A 21,412-nucleotide genomic window follows, 5' to 3' on the forward strand; every position below is an offset into this window, starting at 1 on the left:
GAGCTTAAACATACTGAGTAGTGGAATAGGTACTTCTGCTATGACTTATAGACTATATCTGAAACCCTAAGATATCATTCATTTACAGCCACACTGCAGAATTGTTCTTCTTGTACAATGTAAAATGATTTTTCCACCTTGACATAATAAAATAATTCATATACAAGGGACAGTAATCAACTAGGGAATAACAAACTAGAGGATAATTTAGGACCTACTTTTAGTAAGGAGGTGATCACCTAACATGAAAGCCATAAACTGTGGACGCATATAGAACGAGTCGTAATCAGTTTTCTGTTTTGTAAGGTAAATAATAACACTGGGTTGGTATTACATAAATCTTAATAATGGAAGTAATGTTCTTAGAGTGTAGCAAGGATTTTGACGCCTGAATTTTCTAAACTAGTTCATGCTGTACTCAACAGCAGTAGTAGTTAGTATGAACTTTACTTCATTACTCTTCGAATTATGAAAGGAAACGTTATCCTTTATAAGCAGAGGACATTCTGCTAGTCTGAATTATATGAAACTTCCAAAAGAAATTAAATCTTAATGTTAGGCCTAAATAGTACACGAAGTGTGGTAAGTATTTTTTTTTTTTTTTGGTCATGGGTCTACTGACTGGTTTGATGCGGCCCGCCACGAATTCCTTTCCTGTGCTAACCTCTTCATCTCAGAGAAACACTTGCAACCTACGTCCTCAATTATTTGCTTGACGTATTCCAATCTCGGTCTTCCTCTACAGTTTTTGCCCTGTACAGCTCCCCCTAGTACCATGGAAGCCATTCCCACATGTCTTAGCAGATGTCCTATCATCCTGTCCCTTATCCTTATCAGTGTTTTCCACATATTCCTTTCCTCTCCGATTCTGCGTAGAACCTCCGCATTCCTTACCTTCTCAGTCCACCTAATTTTCAACATACGTCTATAGCACCACATCTCAAATGCTTCGATTCTCTTCTGTTCCGGTTTTCCCACAGTCCATGTTTCACTACCATACATTGCTGTACCCCAGACGTACATCCTCAGAAATTTCTTCCTCAAATTAAGGCCGGTATTTGATATTAGTAGACTTCTCTTCGCCAGAAATGCCTTTTTTGCCATAGCGAGTCTGCTTTCGATGTCCTCCTTGCTCCGTCCGTCATTGGTTTTTTTACTGCCTAGGTAGCAGAATTCCTTAACTTCATTGACTTCGTGACCATCAATCCTGATGTTAAGTTTCTCGCTGTTCTCATTTCTACTACTTCTCATTACCTTCGTCTTTCTCCGATTTACTCTGAAACCATACTGTGTACTGATCAGACTGTTCATTCCGTTCAGCAGATCATTTAATTCTTCTTCACTTTCACTCAGGATGGCAATGTCATCAGCGAATCGTATCATTGATATCCTTTCACCTTGTATTTTAATTCCACTCCTGAAACTTTCTTTTATTTCCATCATTGCTTCCTCGATGTACAGATTGAAGAGTAGGGACGAAAGGCTACAGCCATGTCTTACACCCTTCTTAATACTAGCACTTCGTTCTTGATCGTCCACTTTTAATATTCCCTCTTGGTTGTTGTACATATTGTATATGACCCGTCTCTTCCTATAGCTTACCCCTACTTTTTTCAGAATCTCTAACAGCTTGCAACATTTTATATTGTCGAACGCTTTTTCCAGGTCGACCTATCCTATGAAAGTGTCTTGATTTTTCTTTAGCATTGCTTCCATTATTAGCCATAACGTCAGAATAGCCTCTCTCGTGCATTTACTTTTCCTAAAGCCAAACTGATCGTCACCTAGCGCATTCTGAATTTTCTTTTCCATTCTTCTGTATATTAATCTTGTAAGCAGCTTCGAGCATGAGCTGTTAAGCTGATTGTGCGATAATTCTCGCACTTGTCAGCTCTTGCCGTCTTCGGAATTTTGTGGATGATGCCTTTCCGTAAGTCAGATGGTATGTCGCCAGACTCATCTATTCTACACACCAAAATGAATAGTCGTTTTGTTGCCACTTCCCCTAATGATTTTATAAATTCTGATGGAATGTTATCTATCCCTTCTGCCTTATTTGACCGTAAGTCCTCCAAAGCTCTTTTAAATTCCGAGTCTAATACTGGATCCCCTATCTCTTCTAAATCGACTCCTGTTTCTTCTTCTATCACATCAGATACATCTTCACCCTCATAGAGGCTTTCACTGTAATCTTTCCACCTATCTGCTCTCTCCTCTGCATTTAACAGTGGAATTCCCGTTGCACTCTTTATGTTACCACCGTTGCTTTTAATGTCACCATAGGTTGTTTTGACCTTCCTCTAGGCTGATTCTGTCCTTCCGACAATCATATGTTTTTCGATGTCTTCACATTTTTCCTGCAGCCATTTCGTCTTAGCTTCCCTGCACTTCCTATTTACTTCATTCCTCAGTGACTAGTATTTCTTTATTCCTGATTTTCTGATAACATGTTTGTACTTCCTCCTTTCATCAATCAACTGAAGTATTTCTTCTGTTACCCATGGTTTCTTCGCAGCTACCTTCTTTGTACCTATGGTTTCCTTCCCAACTTCTTTGATGGCCCTTTTTAGAGACCTCCATTCCGCTTCTACTGTATTGCCTACTGCGCTATTCCTTATTGCTGTATCTTTAGAGTTAGAGAACTTCAAACGTATCTTGTCATTCCTTAGAACTTCCGTATCCCACTTCTTTGCGTATTGATTCTTCGTAACTAATGTCTTGAACTTCAGCCTACTCTTCATCACTACTATATTGTGATCTGAGTCTATATCTGCTCCTGGGTACGCCTTACAATCCAATATCCTATTTCGGAATCTCTGCCTGACCATGATGTAATCTAATTGAAATCTTCCCGCATCTCCCGGCCTTTTCCAAGTATACCTCCTTCTCTTGTGATTCTTGAACAGGGTATTCGCAATTACTAGCTGAAACTTGTTACAGAACTCAATTAGTCTTCCTCCTCTTTCTTTTCTTGTCCCAAGCCCATATTATCCTGTAACCTTTTCTTCTACTCCTTTCCCTACAACTTCATACCAGTCGCCCATGACTATTAGATTTTCGTCCCCCTTTACATACTGCATTACCCTTTCAATATCCTCATACACTTTCTCTATGTGTTCATCTTCAGCTTGCGACGTCGGCATGTATACCTCAACTATCGTTATCGGTGTTGGTCTGCTATCGATTCTGATTAGAACAACCCGGTCACTGAACTGTTCACAGTAACACACCCTCTGCCCTATCTTCCTATTCATAACGGATCCTACACCTGTTATATTATTTTCTGCTGCTGTTGATGTTACCCGATACTCATCTGACCAGAAATCCTTGTCTTCCTTCCACTTCACTTCACTGACCCCTACTATATCTAGATTGAGCCTTTGCATTTCCCTTTTCAGATTTTCTAGTTTCCCTACCACGGTCAAGCTTCTGACATTCGACGCCCCGACTCGTAGAGCATTATCCTTTCGTTGATTATTCAATCTTTTTCTCATGGTAACATCCCCCTTGGCAGTTCCCTCCCGAAGATCGGAATGGGGGACTATTCCGGGATCTTTTGACAATGGAGAGATCATCATGACCCTTCTTCAGCTACAGGTCATATGTCCTGCGGAGACATGTTACTTATCTTTAATGCAGTGGTTTCCATTGCCTTCTGCATCCTCATCTCGTTGATCATTGCTGATTCTTGCGTCTTTAGGGGCAATTTACCACCTCTGTCCGCCCCTCTGCCCTCTTTGACAAGGCCCTTGGCCGAATGCCGTTGACTTCTTATGCCGGAAGTCTTCGGTCGCCAATGCTGATTATTTATCAAAATTTAGGCAGTGGCGGGGATCGAACCGGGACCGAATACGTTTTGATTATGGAGAATGACGCTGCCCCTAGACCACGAGTTCTTGTGGTAAGTGTAGTAATGATTTATTTTCTATCGTTTTAATTAAAATAGATAAAAATCATGGGGATATAAAGGGTCTGCTAATTAATGCCTGAGGAAATACTGTCAACCAGTACGTTTATCCACGTTCGATCAGTGAATAGATAAGCAAGAAGTACTGTGGAATTACAAGCGTGGGTGTCAGTTAAATAGGTTCTCCCAGGATATTTTATGACGGAGGGTTTAATATCTCCTTTGGTTGAGTTTGTACCGTCAGTTAATGATACATCTGTTACATTATTTCGCATAGTGAAAGCAACGAGATTGTTTGTCAGTACATAAATTAGTGACATTGCTCTGCTTTGGGTATCTAAAGAGGAGAACTAGCATATTGGAAATTGAACACATCTTAATATCCTACAACATAAAACATTACTTTGCATTTAATGTTTTATTTCCACCAGGTGACAAATAATAAACTGTATATAGTTGTAATCTGATGTGTAAATGTCACTTCAATCTCTAAGTAACTAGTAGTTAAACCTTGTGAGTGGGGCTGATCCTGTAAAAATTACTTCAAGAATAAGGCAATGGCAGGGGCACACACGTCATTAATGCAGTATGAGTAATTAACTGTGCAGTGTGCATTTAAGTTCTCTGATGGAAGTGAATACAGTGTGAGATAATAAAAGGTAGTAGTACGAGAAAATCATGCAGTCTACTGAAGAAGAAGCTAATAGACAACGAAAATAAATTTCCCTCAGCAGCACTCGAAATGTTGAAAAGATGGACACGTGATTTCCAAAAGATATTTGCCTCTTCCAGGCAAGTGCACCAATCAGTGGTTCCTAATGTTTTTGAGACCATTACCTCTGAGTGAGTCAGATGTTAGCTAATACATCCCCTTCACTGCTTTCAGCAACATTAGCCGCTAACGCATATTTGGAATGTAAAAACCATTTAGTATGAACACTCTCATTTTCAAAATGGCGAACGGTAAACGATATTTAGTTTCATAGGTGCTTCATTGAACCATAACCTCAATGAGCCAACGAGAAAGCAGTGTGGCTTACTCCTAACAACTTTTTGTATAGATGGAGGAAGCAATTCCCAGTGCAGTGCGATTGCTACCTACAATTGCTCTCTGAAACTATGGCTAACTAACCATACTGAGTGCAGAATCTTGTTGTAAAATATTTTTCCTTTGGACCATTCCTCTCCCTAGCTACCCTTGACTCATCCATACCATGAATTCGCATTTAAAATCAACCAATTTATGATCTCTGCACTACACTTGCGTCTACTGCCTGTGAATGACTTGATTTGTGGGCTCCTTACTTCTGAACTGAAAGAAACTGGAAGAATTCATTCTGCCAATGTTTCGTTTTTCACTGCTGCCACTAATAGTAACAATAATAATAATGATAATAATAATAATAATGAAAGTAAGCACCACACTGCAGTGTACTAGCCATTACACGTCTAATATTCTGATGTCTGTTAATTTCTTTATTATTGCGAAGTGCTCATTAAAGCAGTTTCTGGTTTGTTGCGGGAGGTACCTACAGCTCTGAGAAGGCATTTTCATGAGGCGCGTAAGGATATTTAAGGTATCTGATTCAGTTTTACTACCATGGACGCTTGGTACAAAGTACAAACTAGTAGGTGGACTATGTTATGAAGATGTTGACACATTCGTTTCACCAGCTATAACCCACAAAACACTGTTTCAAGCATTACTGGTAGTATTTGTAAAGTATAATTGTTGTTAACTTCATGCAACTGTTATTACAGGCATATGAAAAACTGTTAAAAGCAAAAATATTTTAAGACTTGTTTAATATCATCACCGAAATACAACTGACTCCTTTTGTTTGTATCAGTTAGAAAATTACATTTTACTGCTTAGGTGATAACCATATCATTAGACGATCATTTTGTGTTTTATGAACCTGAGAAAACATTTTGTGTTCCGAGAAAATAAACAATTTAAAGTTATCATGTCAATCGCTGTCACTGATAACCACACCTGATTGTGACTGGTTTCTATTCTGTAACCTGACGAGACGATTAATTCCCATTTGGAGTATATTGCAACTTAAATGTGTAATGTGAAGGAACAAATCGCGACGCGGTATTGAACACTTACAGTCTTTATATAACCGCAGCTACCTTCGTCCACTTCAAACATCTAACTGTAATCCACACTTTGTCTCCCTAAAGGAATGAAAGCACATACCTACCGTTCAACCCTACCATAAAATTTGTTTTCATCTCGGTTTGATTCGGTAGCTATTCATTAGTTATCTGGTCTAATGAACGATGTGACTCAGGAGAAACGGTCAGTATTCAGCGATGTAAAAGGAACGATCATTCGGAGATAAATGGTGTACTAAACATGGGCTCTAAAATGCATTCCTTAAGAGCTATGAGCACTTGCTCAGTTGAAGAGCGAAAACCAATTGCTCTTAAGGTATGCAATTTACAGCCCATTTTAACTGGCGTCTTTCCTCATGTTTTGGTACCTACTACCACCTCTAAAAGTACGGAAAGCAAAGAGCTTGTAATAAGTGAGATATGTGTAACCATGTGGAAGATGAAGAAGTGCTCTTAGCTCAGAAGACGTTCATTGTTGAGCCCAAGTTTACTTGACGTTTTTCCTTAGAATTACAGCTAATGAAGTCTGATCATTCCCCCTGCGCCACTCAGTATACTGATAAACCTATTGTAGGCCTACGATTTTTAATATAATGCACTTATTACCGCACTGAAAGTATTCATGTTTTGTGTTTCAGTTTAATTGTTCATATAGCCTTTTTTGCTTATCTTTAAAATTCATGCATTTTTCTGGCCCTTTTGTAATATTTGTATACCTTTTCTACGCCGTATGCATATAAATCACGAACTGATTATTTCAACGTGATGGAGAGCTGAATTCAGTCGTTTCCTTCCTGGCTTTATTAAGGCAAAACCAGATTTTGGCTATAAACTAGCCATTATAAAGATAAAGATACATGAAGTAAATAACAATAAAATTACAACTCGTGACTTAGCCTGTGTCGCTTGTATTTTAGGTTACCTACCAGTATTTCAGAGTTTTACTATGTGCACTAATATGTCAACCCCTTTTATTTGGGCTCTGGTTCCAGTTCATTCAAGACTACTGTATGTTGCCTGTGTTGTCCCTTCTGTATGAATTACATGAAATGTATCATATATGATATGCAGTAACAGTTTCCAAAAAACTTAAAATTAGCATAGGAATAGTAGAAAATAAAATACAAGAAAAATTATAGACGTTTCTGTCACAGTACTGCCACATTTAACAGTTAACATTATAAGACCGAAAAAATTGCAGGATTCACTCCCCGTGACCCCAAAAATATGTACAGATGTCAAGATACATGTGTATAGGTGTCAAGATACATACAGTCACAGATCATCAACAAGAGTACAAACAGTCGAATGGCATGATGTAGGCGGAAATATGAAATGGTTATAATGAAAAATGAGATTAAAGCTCTGTTTGTGAAAGAACAAATAATCAGTGATAGTTTCTATGGGCTACATTTTGAACTGGCCAATGTACTTTTGCTTTTAAAGTGGTGTTAGAAACATAGTAGACAAAGTGGTATATAATGTAAAGCAAAGACATCATAATAAGATTACATGGTTAGAAAATAAAGCAACAGTAAAACATTCTTATTAAACAAAGTCTGACTTCTTCCCATAAGTGTTAAATGTGACTAACATTGCTTTTCATCAAAGTGGAAAATGGCTAGTAATGGTATGAATTATAATATAAATAGGAAAGAGAATCACAGTGCTATAAAAGACAACATTTTCCTTGCTACATATGCTACTGGTGCACTCAAAGTTCCAAAACTTGATCAGAATAAGATTTGTGTAGCGAGTTATAGTGTTATTGGAAACATAAAGAAACCTGCCCCCAGTTCTGTAAAGGAGAACAGGGTGATGGGAACTATTAATTTTAAGCTTCCTGAACGCGACGCTATAGTCACAAGGATGGAAAAAGGGGGAACTATTGTATTCTTTGCAAAAGATAACTCTACTGCTGAAACTTTAAAGTTCTTTGAAGAGAACAGTGTTAAGAAAATCGGTAAGGATTTCAAGGTCTGAAGGTCAGAAGAAATTACTTTATCAGTTGAAAACCAGCAGTGAGATAATATCTCCAAGGGGGTACAAATGTTGACAGTTATGAATCACCCACACTTACGACACAAATATGGGTACATAAAGATGGCTATTCAATATACTTGGTGGTGGATAGTAGGAGCAGTACTATCTATAGAAGGTCGTAAAAATGCTTACATTTTCTTAAAAATCGTTATTAGTTCTACAACCAATTTTCCGGTAAAAGTAGTTATGAACTTGTCAATAAAATTATAAAAACATCAATAACAGATGAAAATTTGTTTCTCATGGTATCTTCAACATATACACAAACATACCAATTGACAAAACTGTGCAGGTTATTTTGGGTAATTTAACAGAACTGAATAAACTTTTTAGGAGACAGACAGATGAATTTACTGGGCACTTAATACAATATTGAAATTTAACTACTTTAAATTAAATTAAGGCACTTCTCCCAGAAAGACGATCCAAGTATGGGGAGCTCAATATGCATATAGGCCGCTGATACATCTATTAATTATCTAGTAAACAGATTCATTTCTTATAATCCATCAAGAGTAAACAGAAATGTATAGAATTTTAGGTACATGGACAATATGCTGCTGTTAATACACTACCATAACAACCATTTTAATAACTTGCATCAAATGATTACATTTACATGTGAGAGTGAAACAAATAGATGGATTAATTTTGTAGATTTGTCACTTCAGAATGAAAACTGCAAGCACACATTTGATATCTTTCGCAAGGAATCTTGTGTGGACGGTACTGTGGATTTTACATTATACAATCTAATTCAAAATACGTAGGCTTTTTTCAATTTTGCTAACATCATGGCTAATAAATACAAAAGTAAGATCGCTTCAAAAGAAAATTCCAAGTTTGCTAATTTGTTTTACTAGAGTAGAATATGTGCAAGGATTGAAACAGTTTTTAGAAAGTATCATTCGACATTAACTTTTGGAATCACAAATAAGTGATGATGTATTTTGCAACATACTGCAGATACGAAGAATCTGTTTCATGCTTCTGTAGCTAATAAAACTGACTGCTTGGACTGTGGGGCCTGTTACGTTGGCCAAATGGGATAGATGCTGTATCTTAGGTTTGGGGAGCACACTGCGTTGGAATGAAAAAATACCACTGAGAAATCGTGTATGGCCGCTCATTCATTACCAACAAAACATAAATTGCCGACTTTGACATATATTGTGAGGTTTGCTGCACAAGATCGAAGTTACTCGACCTCACAGAAGATTGTTTGAGACTTTTTGTCATGAAAAATATGTTGGCTGTTGGCTGTAACCATGTTAATGATCAGGTGACTATGCAAGATTCGCAATTTTGGGAATTATTTGAAAATTGCATGCTAGAACGCACTGAAGGATACAACCCAGGGATTATGGAATATGTTCTGCCTTTTTTCCAACATGCAGCAGCCATTATTATAATACTGTACAAGTATGATGTTTATAATATTGAACATACAGAATTTTTACCATTTTATATTGGTTTAGGTGCATGTATGTTGTTAATAAGAGCAATTCAGTTTATTATTTTTATGATATGTATGGTTAACAGATCTCTTTGAAGTGGCACAGAGTACACTCTGCATACATTATGGAATGGGAGATCATACGAACTACCTCTCTTGCTTATATCTGACGTCTTCAGTGAGCCGTTCAGTAGGTAAGAGGAAACACAGCCAAGTAAAAATAAAAATACTACAAAAGAATAAATATCTAATTCAAACAAATCCTAATAGAAGCAGAATACATGATGTGCCTCCTAGTGTTTTCTGAATATTTTAGGGATTTTTTTTACTCTAACGTTACTCATGTGTTTTAAGGAATAACAAAACAACTAACCCACGAGTAGTGAAGCAGGCGTTTCTTAGATCTTCTAATAATAACTGTTAAATGTGGCAGTAAGTCAGACTGCAATAGCAATAACATTACTTACTTTCTGTTATTCATAAGCAAATTTTAAATATTATTGGAAAGCATAACTGCTTTACTATTAATGTTATGTAATACATAGTTTACACAGAGGGCTCCAACAGCCAACTGATATGTTCTCAGCAAAGCCTTGCTTCATTATATAGTAGTCCTGAAGGTACTGTGGTAGGATCCTGAACAACAAGGGTAGATACACTAATCTATTATAACTCTGAAATAATGGTATGTAATCTAATCACGAGTGGTGTAGTTTATGTCACGAGTCATAATTTTTTAAACTGTCGTCTGACTATGTACTTCTTGTATGTTCAAAATTAAGAATGGTTAATTCCTGGCCGAAATCTGGATTTGTCTGAATGATGTTAGAAAGGAAACGACTGACTGCTGCTATCCATCATTTTGAAAGTCATATCACAGTTGTTGAGTGCATTCCACACTCCTAATGGAAGGTAATTGGATAAACTCAGTACTGATTTTTAGAATTTTTGACATCATAAATGAACTCACCATTGTATTAATTTTCTGTTAAAAAGGAGCAGTCAACGTAGCAAATTTAATCTATCTTAAATGGTAACCGATTTCTTTTATTACAACCATCTTCACCCCAGGCCACACAGTGACCTGGAGCCACTGTGTGATACATGTGGTTTCTGTTCCCAACTATGAAATTCGCTTATAAGTACAAGCGTGCTTAAGTGCCCCTCTTGCAGTGTCATAATTCTCACACATTGCTAGAAATATTCAGAGTGTTTATGCATCTGTTAATCTGACATGTAGGTTGAAACCAGAAGGCGGGTTAAGCTCTATGGAGCTGGAATGGAAATCTTTGGTTAGTACATTTCTGGTGTTTTAAGGAAGGAGAGTATTCATGTATATATAGTGCGGCTAGGTAATCAATACTTTTGTTTAGTCTACATGCTAAACATCTAGTGAGAAGCACTGAACTGTAAGTAAATGACAAGATAAGTAGTGACAGCCCCAACCATGGAGAGCACTATCGTCAGATCGATTGTGAAGAAACCACATGCTGTGAAGCACAGGCGCTGGTGCATCACCTGCTGCGAGAACAGTTGCAGCTGTTCACGCAGCTGTGAGTCGCTGGTGCCGACTTGTGTGATTGGCAGCAGTGCCTTGTGTACGAGTCGAGGAATTTGGCGAGTCTCGGCAGCTGCAGCGCTGGACACCCCTGTCACAGCCAACACACAAATCACGTGAAGTAGCGCCCAACAGCTGCTTACCAGAATCAGGAGATCTGCATGGCCATGAGATATCACCTAAAGGGAAAAAATTAAGAGTTACACATTGAAACTACTATGTTAATTAGTTGTACTTCATGCATCCATTAGTACTATTTACACAAATTGGGTATTATACAAGGTGTTGCAAAAAGGTACGGCCAAACTTTCAGGAAACATTCCTCACACACAAAGAAAGAAAATATGTTACGTGGACATGTGTCCGGAAACGCTTACTTTCCATCTTAGAGCTCATCTTATTACATCTCTACAAAACACATTAATCTTGGAATGGAAACACACAGAAACGGGACGTACCAGCGTGACTTCAAACACTTTGTTACAGGAAGTGTTCAAATGTCCTCCGTTAGCGAGGATACATGCATCCACCTTCCGTCGTATGGTATCCCTGAGGCGCTGATGCAGCCCTGCAGAATGGCGTATCACAGCCGTCCACAATACGAGCACGAAGAGTCTCTACGTTGATACCGGGGTTGCGTAGACAAGAGCTTTCAAATGCCCCCATAAATGAAAGTCAAGAGTGTTTAGGTCAGGAGAGCGTGGAGGCCATGGAATTGCTCAGTCTCTACCAATCCATTGGTCACCGAATCTTTAGTTGAGAAGTGTACGAACACTTCAATTGAAATGTGGAGCTCCATAGTGCATGAACCACATGTTGTGTCGTACTTGTAAACGCACATGTTCTAGTAGCACAGGTAGAGTATCCCGTATGAAATCATGATAACGTGCTCCATTGAGCGTAGGAGGAAGAACATGGGCTCAATCGAGACATCACCAACCATGCCTGCCCAAACTTTCACAGAAAATCAGTGTTGATTACATGATTGCACAATTGAGTGCGGGTTCTCTTCAGCCCACACATGTTGAGTGTAAAAATTTCCAATTAGATCACGTTGGAATGAAGCCTCATCCGTAAAAAGAAAATTTGCACTGAAATGATAATTGACACATGTGTACCAGTAGAGTGTACCAGTGGAGGCCAATCAGCTCCTGATAGTGCCCGCACACGCTGTACATGGTACAGAAACAACTGGATCTCCCGTAGCACTCTCCATACAGTGACGTGGTCAACGATACCTTGCACAGCAGCAACTTCTCTGACGCTGACATTTGGGTTATCGTCAACTGCACGAAGAATTGCCTCGTCCATTGCAGGTGTCCTCGTCGTTCTAGATCTTCCCCCGTCGCGAGTCATAGGCTGGAATGTTCCGTGCTCCCTAAGACGCCGATCAATTGCTTCGAACGTCTTCCTGTCGGGACACCTTCGTTCTGGAAATCTGTCTCAATACAAACGTACCGAGCCACTGCTATTGCCCAGTGCTAATCCATACATCAAATGGGCATCTGCCAACTCCGCAATTTTAAACATTGCACCGACTGCAATACCATGTTCGTGATGAACACTAACCTGTTGATGCTACGTACTGATGTGCTTGATGCTAGTACTGTAGAGCAACGTTACCTTCCTTCAGTTGGGCCAACTGGCGGTGAATCGAGGAGGTACAGTACATACTGGCAAAACTAAAATGAGCTATAACATGGAATTAAGCGTTTCCGGACACATGTCCACATAACATCTTCTCTTTATTTGTGTGTGAGGAACGTTTCCTGAGAGTTTAGCCGTACCTTGTTGTAACACCCTGTATATGTTAATTATTACGTAAATATTTTGGCTTTGTATCTGTTACTGCTTCACGTGGTGTCTGTGTAAGGACGGTGTGAAAATGATATTCACAAGCGACTGGTTACAGCGTGTAGAGAGTGTACACGCTCACCAAATGTGCTCTTGCAACACGAAAACGCTCGCCTTCATATTAGTCTAAAACCACGGCTGCCGCCGCTGAAATGGTGTTCCAGCTGCCCTCACACACTGTGGGCCCTTTTCATCACCAGGCTCTCAAGTAACCTCCTCGCTGACCTCATTTTTCAGACTTTCAGGAACTGCTGCCAGCAGTCAAGTGGTGGGCGCGACACACACCACAAAAATAGTTTGAGAAGAGCGTACAGAAATTATGGGGGTCAAGTCAGCAGAAAATGGCGGGTGTGGAAGTACTTGAAATCCTATTGCAGCGATGGCCGTTGTGGTTTTCCGACGCGCTTGTTTCAGGAGCTATTTTTTGACGGTGCACTCTCTGATCAAACGAAGAAGTATCACGTCTGAATATCTGTAGTGTTTATACCCTCCTTCCAGGGAAACCATGCCGTCCAGCGCCGTCATTGATGATCACACTCCATGTTGTCTCGCATTCAGGAGGACGACGGTTCAGTCCCGTGTCCGGCCATCCTAATTTAAGCTTTCCGTGATTTCCTTAAATCACTCCTGGCAAATGCCGGGATGGTTCCACAGCCGACTTCCTTCCCCGTCCTTCCCTAATTCGATGAGACTGATGACTTCGTTGTCCGGTCTCCTCTCCAAAACCAACCCAACCGACCCATGTTGTTCGCTCGTGCAATGACAGCAGTAGCAAACATAGGCTGTTCTGTGTAGGGATTACAGTTCTAGTGATGGACCTGCCACCTGCGGTTAAGCCACAGTAATGCAAAATTGTGGATGTTATGATAAGTCAAATGGAGTACCGTGAATCATGGAAAAAAGAAGTGTGTAAAACTGTACGGAGCGCCCCTTGTAATTATCTTATTACTAAGGTGAAATCTATTTTACCACTGATCATTTACCTGTACTTTGTGTGTACCATTTCCCTAAATGTATGTGCACAGGTCATATATCTACGTAATGGAGGTGGTGTAAAAGTAATGAGGCTCCTATTTTTCTATGCTGTGGTGTATATTCACATGTTACTCAGTGTATATGAGTAGAATTTTGATGTCACTCTTGGTAACTTACAATATTAAGTTTAAATGGTTCTTATAATTCGGAAGTAGGGGACTGCATGTATTTTCCACATCACCGTAGCGATACCAGTCCAACTAGCTTGCGATCCTGCATCAGCACACTACAATGGGATGTACCCACTCATCTGCTGGGCATTCCTGTTTCCATGTTTGTTACTACAGGCAACAATACCTAGGCCTTTCTTAAATGGAAACTGCTTTACTCACCAAGCTAAGCTCCTTCATAATGGGTGGGCGCTCATACCTATGTGATCCTGAAATAACATTTGTGTACAACTTCTCTGCCGGAATTTCACAGAACACAACGCAAGAGGTCGCTCCGGTAAATCCTCTCACAGGCCAACCTCTTGACAGGTGGATACACTATTATTCAGCACTTAGATTTTAGTTGGGGCGAGCCTCCCACCACTCAGTCTAATTTCAAGTGCACTACTGTTGTCTCGCAACGTGAACAGCCAGACAACTCATGCAGATGTCTGACCTCTTCAGTATCACAAACAAAATTGTCTCGTAACGAACTGAATCACTTAAGGACACCTAGAAACTGTTTCGTATGAACTATTACACGATAATCTCACAGCAACCACTCAACAAACAAACCAAAGTGGATATCAAACCTCTCCAGCATCAGGAGAATGTGCTTCAACGAATCGCAGTGGTGTTAGGTAACCAAGCTGATTTTTAACACAGCTTTGGACGACATTTATTGCTTCCCTTTACCTTTTCATTGATAGGCGTACTTCATTATTTCTAGTAGTTCTTTACATGGTCACTGCAGTCTTCTTCAGGTGATGGCTAGCACTTGTGAAGGGAGACTCTACACCAGCTTTAATTCCTTTTCAGGGTAATAATACACCCTGGACATTAAGTCTCGATCCCACTCTAAAAAATAATGGATAATTTTTTTTCATTATCAGTCTTCTGACTGGTTTGTTGCGGCTCGTTTACCTCTTCATCCAAGAGTAGCACGTGCAACCTACGTCCTCAATTATTTTCTAGTTGTATTCCGATCGATGGCTTCCTTTACAGTTTTTTGCCCCCTACAGATCCCTCTAGTACCATGGAAGTCATTCCCTCATATCTTAACTGATGTCCTATCATCCTGTCCCTTCTCCTTATCAGTGTTTTCCACATATTCCTTTCTGATTCTGCAAAGAACCTCCTCATTCTTTACCTTATCAGTGCACCTAATTTGCGACATTGGTCTGTAGCACACCACATCGGAAATGCTTCGATTCTTTTCTGTTCCAGTTTTCCGAAAGTCCATGTTTCACTGCCATTCAATGTTGTACTCCAGACGTACATTCTGAGGATTTTCTTCCTCATATTAATGCTGATATATTGATATTAGTAGAATTCTCTTGGCCAAGAATGCTTTTCTGCCATTTTTAGTATGCGTTTGATTTGCTCCTTACTCCGTCCGTCATTAGATATTTTACTGCATAGGTAGCAGAATTCCATAACTTCATCTACGTTGTGACCATCGTTTCTGGTGTTAAGTTTCTCGTTGTTCTCATTTCTAATACTTCTCATTACCTGACTCTTTCTTCGATTTAATCTCAATCCATCCTCTGTACGCATTAGACTATTCATTGCGTTCAGCAGATCATGTAAATCGTTTTCATTTTCACTCAGAATAGCAATGTCATCAGCAAATCGTATCATTGATACCTTTTCACCTTGAATTTTATTTCCAGTCTTGAAACGTTCTTCTATTTCGATTATTGAGTCTTCGATGTACAGATTGAACAGCGGGGGAGAAAGGCTGCAGCCTTGTCCTACCCTGCTTTTAATACGAACATTTCGTTCTTGTCCGTCCACTCTTATTATTTCCTCTAGGCTGCTGTACAAATTGTACATGACCCTTCTCTCCCTATACCTTACCCCTACGTTTCTCAGAATTTCGAACATCTTGCACCATTTTACTCTGTCGAACGCTTTTTCCTGGTCGACAAAACCTACGAACGTATCTTGATTTTCCTGTAGTCTTGCTTCCATTACTAACCACTGCGACAGAATTGCCTCTCTCGAGTCTTTACCTTTTCTGAAGCCAAACCGATCGTCATCTAGCGCGTCCTTAATTTTCTTTTCCACTCTTCTGTATATTATTCTTGTCAGCAACTTAGATGCATGAGCTGTTAAGCTGCTTCCGCAGCTATTCTCGCACTTCTCAGCTCTTGTTATCTTTGGAATTATGTGCTTGATGCTTTCCCGAAAGTCAGATAGAATGTCGCCAGAGTCATACATTCTACACACCAACGTGAATAGTAATTTTGTTGCCACTTCCCCCAATGATTTTAGAAATCCTAATGGGATGTTATCTATCCCTACTACAATATTTGATCTTAAGTCCTGCAAAGCTTTGTTAAATTATGATTCTAGTACTGGATCCCCTATCTCTTCTGAATCGACTCCTGTTTTCTTCTTCTATCACATTTGACAAAGCTTGTCCCTCATAGAGGATATTAATGTATTCTTTTCACCTGTCCGCTCTCTCCTCTCCATTTAAGAGTGGAATTCCCGTTGCATTCTTGTTACCACCCTTGCCTTTAATTTCACCGAATGTTGTTCTGACTTGCCTATATACTTAATCACTCCTTCCGAAAATCATTTCTTTTTCTGTTTCTTGACATTGTTCATGCAGCTATTTCGTCTTAGCCTCCCTGGACTTCCTAATTATTTCATTCCTCGTCGTATTATACTTCTGTATTCCTGAATTTCTCGGAACGTTTTTTTTTCCTCCTTTCATCGACCAGCTGAAGTTCTACTTCTGTTACCCACGGTTTCTTTGCAGGTACCTTCTCTGTACCAATGTGTTCCTTTTCAACTTCCGCGATTGCCCTTTTTAAAGATGTCCATTTTTCTTCAACTGTACTGCCTACTGAGCTATTCCTTATTGCTGTATATATAGCCTTAGACAACTTCAACCGCATCTCATTATTTTTTAGTACTTCCGTATCTCACTTCCTTGCGTATTGATTCTTCCTGAATAATCCCTCAAACTTCAGCCTACTCTTCATCACTACCACATGTTTATCTATGTCCGCTCCTGCTTATACCTTAAATCCAGTATCTGATTTCGAAATCTCTGTCTGCCCATGTAATCTAACGGAAATCTTCCTATATCACCAGGCCTTTTCGAAGTATGCCTCCCCTCTTGTGACTTTTGAAAAGAGTATTCTCTGTTAAGATCTGAAACTTGTTACAGAACTCAATTACACTTTCTCCTCTTTCATTACTTTTCCCAAGCACATGTTCTTATTCACTTGTAACCTCTTCTTCTACTCCGTCCCCTACAACTGGATTCCAGTCTCCCATGAATATTAGATTGTCATATCCCTTTACATACTGCAACATACGTCCAATATCCTCATACACTTTCTCCATCCATTCATCTTCAGCTTGCGACTTCGGCTTGTATACTAGAACTATCGTTGTCGGTGTTGGTTTGCTGTCGATTCTACAACCCTAACGCTGAACTGTTCACACTAATACTCTGCCTTACCTTCCTATTCATAACGACTCCTACTCCCGTTATACAATTTTCTGCTGCTCTTCATATTACCCTATACTCATCTGACCAGATATCCTTCTTTCCACTTCAGTGGACCCCTACTGTATCTAGATAGAGCCTTTTTATTTCTCTTTTCACATTATATAGTTGCCCTAAGACGTTGAAATCTCTGACATTCCACGTCTCGACTCAAAGAACGTTATCTTTCCATGGATTTTTCAATTTTTTCTAATGGTAGCCTCCCAATTGGCAGTCCCCTCCCGGATTTACGAAAGGGGGACATTTCCGGAATCTTTTGCCAATGGAGAGATCATCATGACACTTCTTCAATTACAGGCTACATGTCCTGTGGATACACGTTACGTGTCTTTAATTCAGTGGTTTCCATTGCCGTCTGCCTCCTAATGCCGCTGGTCATTGTTGACTCTTCCGCCTTTAGGGGCAGTTTCCCACCCGAAGGACAAGAGAGTGCGCTAAACCTCTGTCCGCCCCTCTGCCTTCTTTGACAAGGTCGTTGGCACAATGAGGGCTGACGTCTTATGCCAGAAGTCTTCGGCCGCCAATGCTCATTATTAATCAAAATTAAGCAGTGGTGGGATTCGAACCCGGGACCGATGATATTTTGATTATGAATGAAACACGCTACCCCTAGATTTATATAATTCATAATTCTAATCCATTTCTGTGACGACGTGGATCTATTGTTTTTATTCGAATAATCAAGCTGAGCACTTACAGATTGCAGAACATCTGGTAATTATTGGAGCATGATTACACCTGTTATGTTAACTGGCGTTGCAACAGGAGTTGATTCGGAAATTTCACGTACCAGTACCCAGAAAAGCAAAAGTCTGGTAACTTATCAATAAGTTCCAAAGGACTGGAAAGCCTTGCAGATAAATCACGCTCCGGAAGACCTCCCGTTCCACAAGATTCTATTCAGCGAATCGCAGAAACAGTGGAAAGAAGTATAATAAACGAGTTACATGTGCCAAAATCAAGTATTTTAGAAGTGTTACACTTTACGGTAGAGAGGAAACCATACCACATTCTGAAGGTTCTCAAATTAGAGCATGAATTTTACAAAGCTGATCAACTAGGGTGTCGCAGATCAAAACGAGCTGTGCTTCAGTGAAATTTTTCCGATGTCTCTGGCACGGAACCCTTAACGCGTAGTATTTCCCAAGGTTGTCAGGTGTTTGGCTTATTCGGGAAGGCGACCAAACAGCGACGTCATCGGTCTCATCGGATTGTGGAAGGGTGGGGAAAAATGTCGGCCATGGCCTTTCAAAGGAACCATCCCAACATTTGTCTGAAGCGATTTAGGGAAATTACGGGAAACCCAAATTAGGGTGGGTGGACTCGGCTTTGAACCGTCCTTCTTCCTAGACCGAGTCGAGAGAGCTAATCACAGCGCCACTTCGCTTGATCAGGTTGATCGTATTGCGCATTAATGTGTTGCATTTTACTGCTTTAAAATACCATTGTATTGCACGGTCTTGAAAGGTATGACTGGAGAATTTAATAAATCTCTTTAATAATGCCGGACTTTTCAGAAATTTCAGAAATTACCAAACGAAACCTGTTGACATATCCAGTATCTCCCCACACCATGATTCCAGGAGTCGGAGCGCCACAGGTCTCAAGAATCGCCGATTACTGTTACGTTTCACCGTCTGCAGCCACAATGGTGACGATCTCATGGTGAAAAATAGAAGTGAGACTCATTTCTGAACGCTACAGATATCCACTCAGTGTTCGAGATGATTTTCTCCACACTATGCAGTTCTCTGTTGTCTGTGTCATGGTGTTAGTATTTAACGATATAACCTGCGGTTCCATTAATATGTTTCCGACAGTTCACGTGACATCCTGTCAGTTAAATCTGCGCTTATTATGTGCCTGACATAGTCTATCGAACTATCTTACACCCTCATCGTGGTGTAATCCTCGAGGGGAGAGCCCATGCCTATAGTTTGTTTCACTCTGTTGTTCAGTATCCTCGTTGGTACTCGTTCAGTGGTAGTTGCCCTACAGACCTGCGTTATCTGTCGGCACTTTATTCGCACTCATCTGATGCCAGTGATTCGACCTTGCTGAGCCTTGAGACCAAGCGGTTCTAGGCACTTTAAGCCGGAACCGGGCTGCTGCTACGGTCACAGGTTCGAGTCCTGCCTCAGGCATAGACGTGTGTGATGCCCTTAGCTTAGTTAGGTTTAAGTAGTTGTAAGTTCTAGGGAGCTGATGACTTCAGATGTTAAGTCCTATAGTGCTTAGAGATATTTGACCCTCTTTTTTTATTCGACCTTCTACAGCCCAAAAGGCGGCAATAAGCTGGTTTTGGACGCCCTATGGGCATCCTGTGTTTACGATCACAAACTAATAAGTTCTGTTAAAGCTGGAAAAACCAAACAGCCATCATGCACTCGCACTATTTTTCATTTGTATGAATCGCTTTTAGCTATGTTGAAACTACTGTCAATAATTTCACAGAAGGAGGAAAAATCTAAGAATATAACCCACAGATATGGAGAGACTGAAGAATCAGTTTGTTAGTGGTCCGACAAGGAGTTGACGGTGCAGCTTTTTTCGTCACTGTATTTATTTGAATAGCCAAACTTTATAGTTGTATCAAATATATCATTTACAATGTAACACTTAATAAATGAATTGATTTTCGGTATTCACATTAAGAAAAACAAACGATACCTTCCCTAATTTTCAGATAACTTTTACAAATATTTTTCTAATTCATTATGATCTTCTACTGACTCTTTTATCCACTTAACGACGACATTATCTGCAAATCTCTTGTCTTTATGCAAACGGTAAAACAAATTTTTGTTTATCAGTTTATGCTAACGTATCCTGTCTGTGAAAACAGCAAAGATTGCAAACCTTCCTAGTACCCTGTAGTCGAACGTCCTCGTACCTCATGTTACATACTGTAATTGCCCCAATGAAATCAGTATTTAATAACTGAGCCTGCTTGGTTAGGCTTTAGCGAAGAAGAATGTGACGAACAAGGAAAAGTCGCATTTTAGGTACATCACCGCCTACAAAGACGGTAATCAGCGTCGAGCTTAGCGCAAATACAACGAGACAACAATGAAAAAGTGCTTTTGAAGTTCTCTTTGAAAAAACAAAAGAACTATTTGTTAAGGACTGCAAATCCTGTTAACCTGGTAATAGAACGAGACAGCAAAGGAAAAGCGTTATTTGACGTCCTCGTTAAAAAAGGAAAAGCAGTATTTCTTAAGGACAGCAAATCCTGCTTACCTGGTAACGCAGTTTGACGGCCAGCATGAGGTTCAGCGCCGAGATGAAGTGTACGAAGTTGGCGGCGAGGCTTCCTAGGAGGGGCAGCCCGTAAGCCTGGTCCACGAGGGTTGCGGCGTCCAACAGTGCGTCGTGAGCTTCCCGCAGCGACCGCATGGCTCTCGCGTCGCCACTGTGCTGAACATACAGAGCTCTAGCAGCCACAGTAGCTGATACCACAGTTCTAAGGCCGCACTTACAATCGTTCGTCACGCTTGGATGTTACTATCTATTGTCTCCTACTTTCTCTAAAATCAAACATCGTTTGTAATTTCCGTGACACCGTGAGAACTAGAGCGACCTGTAAATCAATGTACAAAACCTTCAGAAATTGAAGTTACATTGGCCAGATCGCGATTAATAAATATCCTGATAGCAGATTTCAATAAAGTTATGTTGTCATCTTCAGACCATCGGATATGTGAATTATAAAGTTCCTACGTGCAGCGCATCGTCATATGGTCTTTGGAAACCTGTG

General features: G+C 40.0%; 1 protein-coding gene across 1 annotated transcript; it reads right to left on the reverse strand.

Annotated features, from left to right (window-relative positions):
- Positions 1-10,919: 10,919 nt before the first annotated feature.
- On the reverse strand, positions 10,920-21,051 carry LOC126267647 (putative gustatory receptor 28b). The gene is made up of 2 exons (XM_049972947.1): positions 20,896-21,051; positions 10,920-11,267 (listed from the first exon to the last, which is right to left on the reverse strand). The coding sequence occupies exons 1-2, from the start codon at positions 21,049-21,051 to the stop codon at positions 10,920-10,922; spliced, it is 504 nt and encodes a 167-aa protein (XP_049828904.1).
- Between the last annotated feature and the right edge of the window lie 361 nt (positions 21,052-21,412).

The sequence above is a fragment of the Schistocerca gregaria genome, chromosome 4, assembly GCF_023897955.1.
Source record: "Schistocerca gregaria isolate iqSchGreg1 chromosome 4, iqSchGreg1.2, whole genome shotgun sequence".
Classification (NCBI taxonomy): domain Eukaryota; kingdom Metazoa; phylum Arthropoda; class Insecta; order Orthoptera; family Acrididae; genus Schistocerca; species Schistocerca gregaria.

Coding starts and splice junctions, on each gene's coding strand:
- LOC126267647 (XM_049972947.1), bottom strand. CDS start 21,051: ATGCGGTCGCTGCGGGAAGCTCACGACGCACTGTTGGACGCCGCAACC. Junction 11,268..20,895: donor CCGTCAAACTGCGTTACCAG/GTAAGCAGGATT, acceptor TTTTCCCTTTAG/GTGATATCTCATGGCCATGC.